This window comes from Bathycoccus prasinos (genome assembly GCF_002220235.1).
Source record: "Bathycoccus prasinos genomic : Chromosome_8".
Taxonomy (NCBI): Eukaryota; Viridiplantae; Chlorophyta; class Mamiellophyceae; order Mamiellales; family Bathycoccaceae; genus Bathycoccus; species Bathycoccus prasinos.
The window spans coordinates 859,370-872,414 of NC_024001.1; the positions used below are offsets into that span (position 1 = coordinate 859,370).

The window sequence follows — 13,045 nt, forward strand, 5'->3', positions numbered from 1 at the left end:
ACGCATGAAGCTGACAACTGATCGAGTTAGGATCAGAGGAAGTACGCGCTATGGTGTTATTCACTTCGGCGACTGGAACAGCCTAAATAAGTAGCTCTAATCTATACTAGGAAACATAGCTTTGATAATAAAATTTACTTTTATTGCTTCATTTTGCAACGCATAGAGAACTAGTACGTGCGCATTCGTTTTGCGATAGCGCGCTTCAAAAGTCATCAGATTTACAAAACACGCGCGAGCTAATATCTTCTACATAAACAAATTCTACGAGCTGTGTTTTATAAGTCCGCACTCTTTGATAAACTTTTTAAACCTCTCAATATCTTCGAAGGCGATTTGTACGGCGACTTGACTCTACTTTGCCGCGTGTTGAAGCTTTTCCTAGATTCAATACCGGCTAAAATAGACGAGGATTTTTGACTCGGCGGACTCGTCAAACTGTCGTTGTTTGTATTTTTCGTCGCGGACGTTATGGAATTGGAAGGAGCAACGCCGCTCGTCTTCCTTTTGTCTTTTATTATCACGACTGCATCATCGTCATCATCTTCGTTATTGTTGTTATTTACGTCGTCATCTCTACTGCTTTTTACATCTTTATTCGTGTCGACAACGTTCGAACGGGAAGAAGAAGGCGCCGGAGCTTTTTCTCCTTCATTGGTGTTGGCAGAGAAGATCTTAATACTTTTCGGTAATGATCCGGACTTTCGAGGCGCGATGGCGCCTCCAACAGTTCCACTTTCATTTTTGAATTTCAAACGCTCTTCATTCTCGAACTTTTCCGTGGATTCAATCATCTTTTGTACGGTTTGAATGATAGTCTCAAACGTCGGTCGATCGACACTTTTTTGCGACCAGCACAAACGCATCAACTGAATAAACTTGTCGAGCGCGTGGAAACGAGGTGAAACATCCGCTGGAATTTCTGGACGTTCCTCTAGCTCAATCACGGCGTGCAAAACCTGCCAGTGCGACCATTCCGCCCATGGCAATTGCAACGTGAGGATTTCCCAAAGTACGATACCAAAAGAGTAGACATCTGACGCTTTCGAATAATCACCCGTGTCTAATACTTCAGGCGCCGACCAGCGCGGAGAGTGCAAGTTCACGGAGGTTGAAACACTATTACCCGTAGCTCTATTCGCGGCAGTCACGCGACTCAAGTTGAAATCACCAACTTTAACGCGGAAAGATGCATCAACCATGAGATTTGCAGATTTCAAGTCTCGATGAATTACCGGTGGAGTGCAATTGTGCAAATAACACATGCCACACGCTGCGCCGAGCGCGAGACGTAAACGAACGCGCCACTGTAAAGATGGCACGCCAGGTTTCGCGTGGCGCTGTAAAACTGAAAATAAAGAACCACGCGCGCAATATTCTTCGACAATAGCTGGAGGGTATCGCATTATTCCAAACAGAGCGACGATGTTCGGATGTCGCAAATTCGTCATAATCGAAACTTCCTTCTCGAGTTCGTCCATCGCCATGCGAAGGTCGGACGATTCTTCCATGCCTTCGGTTCCGATGAACTTTACGGCCACTTGAACGTGATTCCAAACTGCGACGTGAACTCGTCCAAAGGAACCTTCCCCGATTTTCTGTTTCAGCGCAACTTCACTCTGAGAAATCAACGTCGTATTTAATTGAGAAGCGATTCGCTTTTCGCTCGGCGTGTGTGTAAACTTCTTCCCGATGTCGCCGCTACTGCCGCCATTCCGATCTTTAGAAAGCATCGGAGAAAGATCCTGGGACACCGTTCTACTCGACGTGAGTCCAGCGCTCAGTTTCTCTTGCGAAGGCTGCCGGCGCTTCTTTCTTCTCATTTTACCACCGTTTTCTTTGATTGCACGATCAGCCGCACTCTCAAGCTCCGACATTGGCCACAGTAACACCGAGCCAAACGTTCCCGCGGTAGCAACACCACTGTGCGAACCGCTCACGGCGTGAACACCGCACATGGAGACCATACCAGACCGGTGCGCTAAAATTTTGCCAGGCACGCCGAGATTTAAACTTCTCTCGTCGACTCTTTTCGTCACGTACGCGTCCAGTTCATCAGTCGAAGGAAGCTTCCATATGGTAATATGACCAGAAACATGTCCAATAATCAAAAGACTGGCAAATTCAACGATATCGACGCGACACGCCAGACTCCCAAACGGAATTTCATTGATCTTTGCGCTTCGCGCTTCCGGAGCTATACCTCTTCCTCCCCAGAGTTGCACCGTTCCCAAAGCACTCCCGAACGTACCTTCAGCTTGGTGTAAAGTAACGACGCACTCGGCGTCTTTGTACGCGACGCACTCTTCGACTAAACCTAAATCATTGTGAACTTCGTTCGAGGCTATGCGCTTTCCCGATTTCGTCGACCACACTTCCAAATTCTCGTTCGCGTACTTTGTCGCCGTCGCGTTCGTGTATGGCACGTATACGTGACCGTTTAAGTACACTATAAACTTCACCGCGCGTTTGGAGACACCAAATCCATCCGCTTCTCCACGAATTAATCGACCCAGACACAAATAAACTTCAAAATCTGCTCCAGCGATGCGATCGACTTCGTTATCAAATTTTTCTTGCCAAGAATCTCCCGGAGATGTGTTTTGACTGTTTCCTAAGCTCGAGCTTTGTCGCCGAGACTTTATTTTTACCTTTGCCATGACTTCTAATATCGAACCGTCTGAAAACCCAGTCCAAAGCGTACAAATTTGAAACTTGTTCTTTTGGAATGCCGAAGCGCGCACTTCGTTCGTTCCGTTTTCCTCCTCGCCCCTAACCAAATCATTGTCGTTGTCGTCTTCTTCGTCGTCGTTTGATTCTTCTTCGTCGTCGTCTACGATGCTCATAGCTGTCGCACTCACACCTTTCCTAACTTTCATTACCGCGTTTTCGTTTCCTTTACCCAAATCTACGTCCCACACGCAAACGTCACCAGCGGACGTCCCAACGAAGAGCAAAGCCGCACATGCACCAGAGCCTTTTGTCATTACCGTAATAGCGCCGCGTGGCTTTTCTGAAACGCGCATGGAAAGAGAAGACATCCCGTTTCTGATAGCGTTTGTATTACCATCGTCATTGTATTCGTCACCTTCTTCGAGACTTCGAAAACACCCTCCTATTCCTCTCGATTTACTGTAAGCATCGCTACTGCTCTTATTCCTGCTACTTATACTACCGCTACTACCACTGCTACTCGCATCTAATCTACCACCGTTTTCCAACTCTCTCCGCTCGTTTAAAAACAAATCCGTGACTTGTAAGATTCCCGAGCGTCTAGGAAACCTCGTCTCATTCGCTACCCACAATTCGGAACAATCAACCCCGCACGCAATCATCTCCGTTACGCCGCTCCCGAAAATAATCTTATTCATCGCCGTGGTAAAGCCACCTCTCAACAACCTCGAATGCCTTGTCAATGATGCAATGCTTTGAGTTTTAGACGCGATTCCACCTCCACTCGCGCCGGTTAAATTCCATAATTGCGTTTCGATAATCTCCAAATCCGATTGTAAACTGATAAACTTCTTATTCGAGCTCGACGAGAGTATTCCATATCTCGTAAACGCCTTCTCTAGGATGGATAAATTTCCAACCTCGTCCACTCGCGCTACGCACAATCTCAGCAACCCCACGCACGAAATCATAATTTTCTTCAGTTGCGTTAAACTTTGCGCATCTAGCATTTCGTGTGTCTGATTGGCTTCGACCAACGCCAACTGTAAAGCGTGCGCGTTGGAGAGTAAAGTGATACATTTTTCCCTGTGCGAGGTTGCACGCAACACTCGTTTGTGTAAATCATTCACCGCATGCGTGTTTGCTAACATCAAAGATTGAACCGAAGACACGTCTATGTTTGACGTTCGAGTGGAAGATGATTTGTTCATGTTATTATTTGTTCTCTTCGTTGGAGTCACGCCGAACGAAGATGGAGAGGAGGACACTTTCGAATTATTAGCAGGAGAAGCAATCATCGATGGGCTGGCGGCTCGATTACTACCATCACCACGAACGCGAACACTGTTATTATTGCTCGCATTCACTCGCATCTGCGGCGTCGAATATTCCGGAGATTTCGGGGTAGGGTCCTCTCTCGTCCTCGAAGTTTTCTTCTTCTTCTCCTCGTCGTTGTTGTTCGTTACGAAAGAAGAAGCAAATTTCTTCTTCTTCACCGAAGAAGAAGGATAGGACTCCAACGATGAAGAAGAAGGAGGAGAATGCACCAAGACACCGGCGTCGTTATTCACCCGAGCTTCGGGCGTGCCGTATTCGGATTCGCCCTCCTCCTCCTCCTCCTCCTCGCCTGGGTCCTCTCTCATCTCTCTCCCTCTTTTTTTTGTGCGGTTTTTTTGTCTCTCTTTCTCCTGAGGAATCTCCTCTTTCCTCTCTTCTGGCACATTCCTCTCTCTCTTTAAAACGAACTTCAGAAAACTCTTCGTCAGTTGGGAGAATAAATACACACACACACGCACACATATACAGCGCACATACGCGTCTCTCTTAGATACGTAATAACACGCGTTCGCAGAGAGAGAGAGAGAGAGAGAGAGAGAGAGAGAGAGAGAGAGAGAGAGAGAGAGAGATCGGAAAGAGCGGAAAGAGCGGAGAGCGCACGACACACTCTTTCTCTCTTCGGTCTCTTCTCGCACATAAATCAAATTTGCAAATTTGAAAGATTTCCATTTACGGCACGGAGGAGGACCCGGAAGGAGGAGGAGGAGGAGGGACGATGGCGGAACAGATTAAAGCGTCCGTGTCGAAAGGCGTGGATAAGGTGAAGTTGATGTGAGTGCTTCGTTTCTTCTTCTTTCAATAATAACGTTTATTTCTCTCTCTCTCTCTCTCGTCCTAACGACACGACAAAAACTAATCCTGTGTATGAACTTCTTCTCTAATATAAATACAACAGGGCTGGTATTCAACCATCACAGCCGGAAACGCCCGCGGGAATGCTCGACGAACTCACCGGATCTATTTGCATTGATTTGACATACGAGCAAAGATTATACGGATTTGCCTGTTGCGCTGGCATGGGTCTCATTTGCTCGTTCCTCTCGTCCTTGTTGTGGATGCAACCGATGAAGTTCGCGTTGTTGTATTCCATCGGGAACATTTTATCGTTAGGTTCGACTGGATTTTTAACCGGGTTTGCCCGACAGGCGAAGAATATGTTCAAAGCCACGCGTTTGGTGGCAACTTTGATGTACCTCGGGTGTTTAATCATGACCATCGTGTCGGCGTGCGTGTTGAAATCGTTTCCGTTGACGATGGTTTTTTTGATTTTGCAATCCTTGGCGTTGGTTTGGTATTGTTTGAGTTACATCCCGGGTGGTAGGAGCGTGTTGAAGTCGTGCTTTGGGATTAGCAACTTTTAAAAGTAAAAAGAGCGATTAGTAGTACATTGAAACAACATCGCGCGTGTACTTTGCATGAAAACACGTTGTCTGTCCCACCATAAAGGTGGGCTAAAAATATATATTATTCTACACAAAAGCTAAACGGCTACTATGTTATAAAAACGCGCTCGGCTGGAGATTAAGGTCCTCCTTGTTGTTGACCAGCCATTCTCGCTTTAGCCTCGGCGAACATTTTTGCCTGCAGAGCCATCGCCTCCTCCGCCGACATGCCCATGTCTTTCTTCTTCTTCTTTTCAATTCTCTTGTCTTTGGCAACGTCTTTCTCAATCTCCATCTCTTTCGTGCACTCGTCGATAAAATCATCAAAACCTAGTTTTTTCAGCGCAGCAATCACGTGTTCCGGTGTTATCGTCGTTTTGTTCTCTTTCGTGCTGATATCCGTCGCTTCGGAGGATATGGAGAGGACGAATTCCGTGCACGATTCGAGAAGTAAATCTCTCAAGTCGTTGCTCAATCGTAAACCTTCCGGGATGCTGTCCGAGATCATCTTGTTGATGGTCGCTTTAGGCAACGACTGCTCGTCGTTTTCCATTATTATTTCTTCTGCAAGAGTGTTTTATGAGCGAAATATTCTTTTTATACTTCCTATGTAAAGGTTTCTTTTGTGCGTATACAAGAGTGAAGAGGACAAGTGGAGAAAGTTTTGAACGAGAGCAAGGAGAGAGGAGAGAGCGAAAATTTTTACGAGCGACAAATATTACTTTGGATGTACTCTTACTAATAGTATTCTCACAAAAGGCTACCTGCTAATAAATTCGGACGATGTACTTTAGATTCTGCGGATACATTCAGAGAGAAAGAGAGTGACAGAGAGAGAAAATTGAACGAGTCAGCCCTTGGGGTAGAAGAGAAAAGAGAGACGAACGCGTGTGCGCGCACGCGCGCTATTATTATTTTCTCAGGTGCGTTTGTAAAGCGCCTTCCGACTGATCAACACTCGAGGTATCAAGCTCGTCTGTCCGCCCGTCGATAAATTGTCTTCATCGAAAATAATCAGCATCGCATATATAGTATATGCGCGCGTGTGTAAAAGAGAGAGAGAAAAAACGAGAAGGAAACGCGCACCTTTATGCGTAAAATTTTAATCTTCCTCTTCTAAGACTTCGTGAATACTTTGCTCGTCGACGAATTTATCGGTCGCAAACACTTCGTCGATGTTCTCCCACCACTTCCACAGAAATCTATCGACGATGATTCGAAACCACGGAGACCACCGCAAACCTTTCTCTTCCTTCATCATCTCTCTCAACTCCTCCGGCGACACCCAAATCATCGCGTCTACCTCTTCCGGGTTAATCGACATCCCGCCTTTCACCAACTCCGCCTGGTCCGCTCGACAAAACAAAACGTAATCCATCTCGTGTTCGCCCCAAAATGCGGTCCCGTTCTCCGGACGCAAACTCGCCTCTCCAAAACTATCTTTCGCGCAATAGTGCAAACGAGTTAGAAACTTAAACTGCGTTTCTTTCACCGTCTCTGGGTCTATGTTCAACTCGTGCAACAATTTCCTCCTCGCCGCGCGAACAGCGCCCGGCGCTCTCTTATTCTTTCTCACGTCTACTACCTCGTCGTCTACTTCAGTCGGTTCGTATCCGTGCAACTGGTGCGAACAACACGTGTTCGTCCACACCGACGGGAAGGTAATTTTCGACGCCGCTCTTTGTTGCAACAAAAGTTTGTTATTTTCTTTATCGAATAAAAACACCGAAAACGCTCGGTGTAATAAACCTTTCGGAGTGTTTCTTCTTTCTGCATTCGCGGAGAAATGATGAGCGTCGTATTTACTCGCGTGACCGACGATGGAATCTTTAGCGTCCACTAAAATGCACTCGTCTCGGTGCATCAAATCTTCTTGCGTGCCAGAACCGTCCCAGTTTTTTCCCTTTGATGAAGAAGACATTGTTGTTTTCGTCGTCGCGATAGATCTATCGGTGGTGCGTTTGATAATGATTGAACTACTGCTGTGATGATTGAACGCCAGACGAGCGTTTTGGAGCGCCGCTCGCATACACTCCTTTTTCTTTATGAAGAGAGACAAAACGCGCAGCAAAAGTCATCAGAGCAAAAAGTTTTTTCCACAAAACTTCTTTTCATCTCTCATCGAATTATTATTCCTCGCAGCATAAGAAGAAGAAGAAGAAGAAGAAGACAAAGATCATGAACGAGAAGAAGACAAAGAAGAAGAAAAATGAAATTCCTTTATCGCCAAAGACGAGTTCGTCGAGAGCGAGAGAGGCGCGACGAGCGACGACGATGGAAGCTTTCGGAGGAGGAGGAGGAGAGAAAGAAGAGAAAGAAGAAAACGGTTGGGGGTCGAGACAAGGAAAAAGCGAATCCCCGGTATCTCCGCCGCAAGGTCGCGTGTCTTCGATGAGAGCGTCTTCGTGCGATAGCCTGGGTGTCATGTTTGCGGAGCAAATGAAGACGACGATGAATACGACGACTACGACGAGTTGCAGTAATACCAACCACCCAGCCGTCAAAAATGTTAAATCCACTTTATTGGAACAAGAAGAAGACGAGGAAGACAAGAAAAGCAGCGAAAACAAGAATACTACTATTAATACTACGAATCATCATCAACATCATCATCATCGACAACAAAACGATCGAAACTCACGAAACTCGGAAATATTCGGAAACACGGACCAGATTCCGTACGAAAAAGCGACCGTTCTCACGAAACTACAGAAATGGGGCGATTACGAGTCCTGTGGCGAGAACGTCGGAAAGACAAAGTTCGTACCGATGAAGACCCCGTTGTCGCTAGAGTTCTTGGAGCAGATGGAGAAGTACGCGCATATTTTAACAGTGGAGAAGATGTTATACGAACAACGAGAGACGAAACAGAGAGAGGTTACCATGATCATTGATTTGAGCAATCACGAGTGTTTGTACGAAGAGGACATACCGAAAGAGGTACATCGAGTACACGTCAGGAACATAGCAAAATCGATACCGAACATCGAATGTTGCTCGAAAGTGATGAGAGAAGCGACGAAGCATTGGAAAAAACATCCGGAACAGTATATTGCTATTCATTGTGCGTATGGTTTCAATCGAACGGGGTTTATCGTGTGTAGTTATCTCATCGAGAAGGAGAACATGACCGCGGAGGAGGCGTTGGAAGCGTTTGCGATCGCGAGACCTCCCGGGGTGAAGCACGAGAGATTTCAATTGGCTTTGAAAGCGAGGTATCCCACAAGAGGGTGTAAACCAAAAGTTACTGAATACGACGGCGATGAAGACGACGATAAGAATGAAAACGGATTGGTGAAGAACGAAACGGTAGAAGGAGTAAACGCGGTGCTTCGAATCAACAAGAACAACGGCTTTGCAGCAGGAAGCGGAGAGAAGCAAAAGAAGAAAGAAACGCTCGTGCGAAAACTGTTCAGTTTGATTAGGATGAGAAGAAAGTCCAGCAGCGATCCCTGATTTGTGAGGGTATGAAAAGAAGAGCGAGCGAGAGAGCGAGAGAGTGTGTGTGTATAGAGGATAGATAAGCTAGATTTGTAGTGCTATAATAGATAGATAACTTGACAACAATGAATCCGATTTTAAGTTTTTATATCCAACGCTATGCCGCCGCAAGGCCAAAGCGACAGTTGTCTGTAAAACTCATACGCTAAATCAAACGAGTGATGCGTCGTCGTACCAGTGATGGAATCAAAGTAATGATACTTGTTAGAATCGCTCGAAATCGCGGACGTTTTTGAATACGGCGAGAAACCGTAAAGAGAAACTTTCTCGCACGAGTGTAACGCAAACGTAGCCGCAAAGACGCCAGACATTGGTTTCGGCTTGAACCTTTTCGAGTGAAATCCAGCAAAAACAGCACCGAGTTCCACGGCTTTTTTGACAGCTTCCCAAAGTTTGAACGCGTGTGCGATGATTTCAGGAGAAACTACAATCGCGGAGCTTCCTGGAGCTACGTGCTCGTTTGCAACACCGGAAACTCGCGCTGTTTCTAACCGCTTCAATAACGGCGCGTAGTAATGATAACGCGCAAACGGATTGAAAATTTCAAACAGTACCAAAGTCGTGTTTCGTAACGCAGAGCGAGAACTTTCCGGAATGGAACCTCCCAAGCGCGTACGACCAGCAATGAATGGTTTCACATGTTGTAAGTTCACGAAATCGAAATCTGTTCTCGAGCCGACGTCTTCTTCGTATCCTGCCGTTGGCGCGTAGTTGATTCGAAACACTTTTTCGTGTTCATCAATCTCTTTGCCTTGTTTGGATTTCAAAAGTACGCCAGAATTACCAACCACGGCACACGTTTTGAATTCATAGTCCTCGTCATTTAACGGTAACACGCCGACTAAATCGAGTTTGAGTTTTAAACGCTGTCGCTCGCCTTGTTTAACTTGAAGCAAGTCGCCATCTGCGCCGCCTCGTTGCGTGACGCCGTCCACAAATGTCTCTTGTTTCAACTCAATCGCGCGCGGCAACCTACGCTCTGACTCGGTACAACCTTTCATGCCGGCAGGACAATACTTGTCCGATGTGTGATAATCATCCGGAAAGAGCATGGCTCGATGTAAAGTCAAAGGAATACTCCGCGGCTTTTGCGACGTGCTCAAAAGTCGTCGACGTCGTCGTCGTCTCTCCGGTACTTCTTCACCAACATCGTCCGTGTTATCATCACCACTTACAACGACGCTTGCATCGTTCGAATAATTGTCATCGTTCCCATCTTTACCTTGCTGTTGTTGTGGCTGTTGTTCTTGCTCGGTGTCCTCATCTTTGTTATTCGCATTTTCATCTCCTCCCTCTTCAATTCCGTCTTCTTCTGCACCGTTCTCTCCGTCCTCCCCGATAGGTTTTTCCAACATCGCTGCATCTAAAACAACCTCGCGGCCTTCCTTGTCTCTGTTCTTTATGCTAACTAATCCAAGCTCTTCTATATCGGTGCTATCGAGATTTAAAGCCTGAGCTACTGTGTTCAAAACCTCTGCCGATTGCTGCTCCGCGTTCTCTGCGGTTTGCGGTTTTTGCTCCATTTGCTCTTCCTCTTCTTCCTCTTCGTCATCGTCATCTTCCTCTTCGTCGTCATCATCATCTTTGAAAGCTTTACCTTTCGCAATAGCTGCTCGCAACTGTTCAATAGCTTCGTTCGTATCCGTAGACATTTCAGCCGGTCGGTGTTCTTTGTGAACTCTCGGTTTGTGTGCTCTCGGCGTCGCCGACGCGTCCGATCGAGATTCTCTGGAAGAAGTCGAGGACGATGAAGCTACTCTATCTCTGAAAATAACGTTTGAACCTTCGGAAAGTAAAGGCATTCTTGCCCATAATCCCTGCGCCAATCTCGTCGCATCGAGCGACGACCACACTCTCTGCAAATACTTTAAATCTCTTTGCATCAAACGACCGCTGTCTCTTAAATCCGCCGTTACCGGCGACGACGAGCACTCCAACCCGTTCCTTGAACGCTTTGGCAGAACGTGCTCTCTCGCCGCAATAGCCGGTATCCATCTTGCTAAGTTATTTGGCTCGATCTCCAACGGATCGGATTCCGACGCGGAATAGGTGTTCGACTCCAACCTCGCTTGCAACCACGAGGGGATATCTCTAGACTTGGAGTTGTGTCTCTTCAAATATGCCTCTTGTTTCTCGCGCGCGTGCGAAACTAAACTTCCTTTCTCGTCTTCAGTTCTTTCTAACAATGATTCCGCGTCGCTTTGCACGCCAGAAATTCCACCGAGAATAGTTTCAAAGTGCGTCTTCGTGTCTTCGTCCAACGTCGCGTCCATATCTTTCCTTTTGTTATGTCTAAATCCACCAAAGAATCGTCGTTTTCTATTTTCTTTCTCCTCTCTTTGCTTTTGGTGAATCAGCGCGTCCGCTTTGGCGACGTCTTCGTCCGACATGAACACCGCGCTCGCTTTCTCCTTGTACTCGTCTCTCTGGCTTTGCAACCGCTCCATGAACGCTTTACCTCCACCTTTCCATCCGGTTGAATGTTTCGCCATCTTCATCGCGTCTGCCCACGATTCTTGCGTCATGGCAGCTTCCGCGAACAACTCTGACGCGTCCGAACCACTCTCTAATTTTTCTCTCGCTTTCTGGTTAATCTTTTCCAACTGCTCCAACTTTTCCGCGAGCGATTCTCTTTTCGCGTTTGCGCTTTGTTTATTATTGCGTTTGTTCTTCGCCGTACCTTGTCCGGACGATTTCATTCCGGAAGCGCCTAAACTACTCGTGCTGCTCTCGTGAAACGGCACTCGTCCAAAATTCCTCATCGCCGCTTGCGATCGAGACGTTCTCACTAAGTTCGAGGCCAAATCGCCCCCGCCGTTCTCCGCTCCCGTCCCCAACGTTTTACTCAACTCTCTCTCTGTCCTTCTGGCAACTTCGTCCAAACGTCCTTCCACGAAACCTCTTAAACTCCCTTTGACGACTTTCGTCCCGTACTTCCGAAGGAGAGATAGCTCCTCCTTTGCGTCCACGGTTCGATCGATTTCTGTTCTCAGGGAGTGCATAGAATTTCCCGAGTGCGCTCGTTCGTGTTCGATGCGATGTTTGTGCGCCAAATCGTGATGGGATTGGAAGAAAGGAAGCGACGCCATGAGGAACAAAAAGACAAAGAAGGATAAAGTTTTCGTGTTGATTTTTTGTTGTTGCCCGCTGCTATTGCTCAACAACGACGCTGGTGGTGGATCGCCCCACCCCATAGATATGTGTATTGAATGTTGTCGTCCTTAATGCTGCGGTGCGTTCTTCTTCTTCTTTGTATTCTTTTTATTCTTCGTGATGATGTTTGAAGAGATTATATTCATCACTCAGAAAGAAACACAAACAAACAAACGTTCGTCTTTTTTCTTTTTTTTTCTTTTTCTTTTTCTTTTTCTTTTTCTGTTCTTCAAAAAACTTGTTTGGAACAACACACGCGAAAAAAAAACAGAACACATGCCTTTGGAATCGCTGCCACCGTTCGCGATCATCGTCGGTGCGATCACTGCTATTGGTGGCATCCAATACGCCGCGCACGTGTTACCCATGGGGAAACCTAAAGCCGTCGGGTTAGATAACTTTGACCGATTGCTCGAGAGGAGAGACCAGAGAATACGAGAACGGAGTGGGCTACAAAAATAAACATCTTCAATGGCAACCCCGATCCGCGAGTGGTGCTTGGATGAAAACGACCAACCGAACGAGAACGCTGCTCGCGTGCAGGCGGCGCTGGATCTCAAGGGATGCATGTGTTCCGGCGGGCAATGCAAAGCACCCGTTATTTTTGACGCCATGTCGGTGACGGTCACCTGCACTGCCAACCCCGAGGAGCACACCTGCGAGGCGTACGACGAGCCGTTCGGGGAGATCGTCCTTGGCGTGATCGACCAAATCATCTTCGAGTCGGAAACACGTCCTCTGCCGACGACGGCTGAGCTCGAGGAAAATGAACGTCAACGTCAACGCGAAGTCGCTTCGCGCATGGCACGAGAGGAGGCGCGGGCGCTTGGTCTGGTCGAGTTTACCGCGCATGTGCGCCCTGACGGTCGGGCGCCAGATGGCAAAACCTGGAGCTATACGCGAGGCGAGTGGGTTCGCGAGGACTTCCGCAAGCAACAGCAACAACAAGTAGTAGATAAGTCGGAGTACGTCGAGGTCGATTGATGTAGATGTAGTGA

At 47.1% G+C, this 13,045-nt stretch overlaps 8 protein-coding genes across 8 annotated transcripts; 4 read left to right on the forward strand and 4 right to left on the reverse strand.

Annotated features, from left to right (window-relative positions):
• Positions 1 to 278: 278 nt before the first annotated feature.
• Positions 279 to 4,316, reverse strand: Bathy08g04670 (predicted protein; the record flags this gene model as incomplete). Its single annotated transcript, XM_007511305.1, has 1 exon — positions 279 to 4,316. One exon carries the CDS (start codon positions 4,314 to 4,316, stop codon positions 279 to 281), a length of 4,038 nt encoding a protein of 1,345 aa, XP_007511367.1.
• Positions 4,317 to 4,946: 630 nt separating this feature from the next.
• On the forward strand, positions 4,947 to 5,372 carry Bathy08g04680 (hypothetical protein; the record flags this gene model as incomplete). The annotated part of the gene is made up of 1 exon (XM_007511414.1): positions 4,947 to 5,372. The coding sequence occupies one exon, from the start codon at positions 4,947 to 4,949 to the stop codon at positions 5,370 to 5,372; it is 426 nt and encodes a 141-aa protein (XP_007511476.1).
• A 160-nt stretch (positions 5,373 to 5,532) lies between these two features.
• Positions 5,533 to 5,946, reverse strand: Bathy08g04690 (predicted protein; the record flags this gene model as incomplete). The annotated part of the gene is made up of 1 exon (XM_007511426.1): positions 5,533 to 5,946. One exon carries the CDS (start codon positions 5,944 to 5,946, stop codon positions 5,533 to 5,535), a length of 414 nt encoding a protein of 137 aa, XP_007511488.1.
• A 549-nt stretch (positions 5,947 to 6,495) lies between these two features.
• Positions 6,496 to 7,314, reverse strand: Bathy08g04700 (isopentenyl-diphosphate delta-isomerase; the record flags this gene model as incomplete). The annotated part of the gene is made up of 1 exon (XM_007511757.1): positions 6,496 to 7,314. The coding sequence occupies one exon, from the start codon at positions 7,312 to 7,314 to the stop codon at positions 6,496 to 6,498; it is 819 nt and encodes a 272-aa protein (XP_007511819.1).
• Positions 7,315 to 7,571: 257 nt separating this feature from the next.
• Bathy08g04710 (predicted protein) lies at positions 7,572 to 8,849 on the forward strand (the record flags this gene model as incomplete). Its single annotated transcript, XM_007511488.1, has 1 exon — positions 7,572 to 8,849. The coding sequence occupies one exon, from the start codon at positions 7,572 to 7,574 to the stop codon at positions 8,847 to 8,849; it is 1,278 nt and encodes a 425-aa protein (XP_007511550.1).
• Positions 8,850 to 8,971: 122 nt separating this feature from the next.
• Bathy08g04720 (CMP-N-acetylneuraminate-poly-alpha-2, 8-sialyltran sferase) lies at positions 8,972 to 11,983 on the reverse strand (the record flags this gene model as incomplete). Its single annotated transcript, XM_007511611.1, has 1 exon — positions 8,972 to 11,983. The coding sequence occupies one exon, from the start codon at positions 11,981 to 11,983 to the stop codon at positions 8,972 to 8,974; it is 3,012 nt and encodes a 1,003-aa protein (XP_007511673.1).
• Positions 11,984 to 12,323: 340 nt separating this feature from the next.
• Positions 12,324 to 12,509, forward strand: Bathy08g04730 (predicted protein; the record flags this gene model as incomplete). Its single annotated transcript, XM_007511707.1, has 1 exon — positions 12,324 to 12,509. One exon carries the CDS (start codon positions 12,324 to 12,326, stop codon positions 12,507 to 12,509), a length of 186 nt encoding a protein of 61 aa, XP_007511769.1.
• Positions 12,510 to 12,659: 150 nt separating this feature from the next.
• Bathy08g04740 (unknown protein) lies at positions 12,660 to 13,031 on the forward strand (the record flags this gene model as incomplete). The annotated part of the gene is made up of 1 exon (XM_007511720.1): positions 12,660 to 13,031. One exon carries the CDS (start codon positions 12,660 to 12,662, stop codon positions 13,029 to 13,031), a length of 372 nt encoding a protein of 123 aa, XP_007511782.1.
• Positions 13,032 to 13,045: the final 14 nt, after the last annotated feature.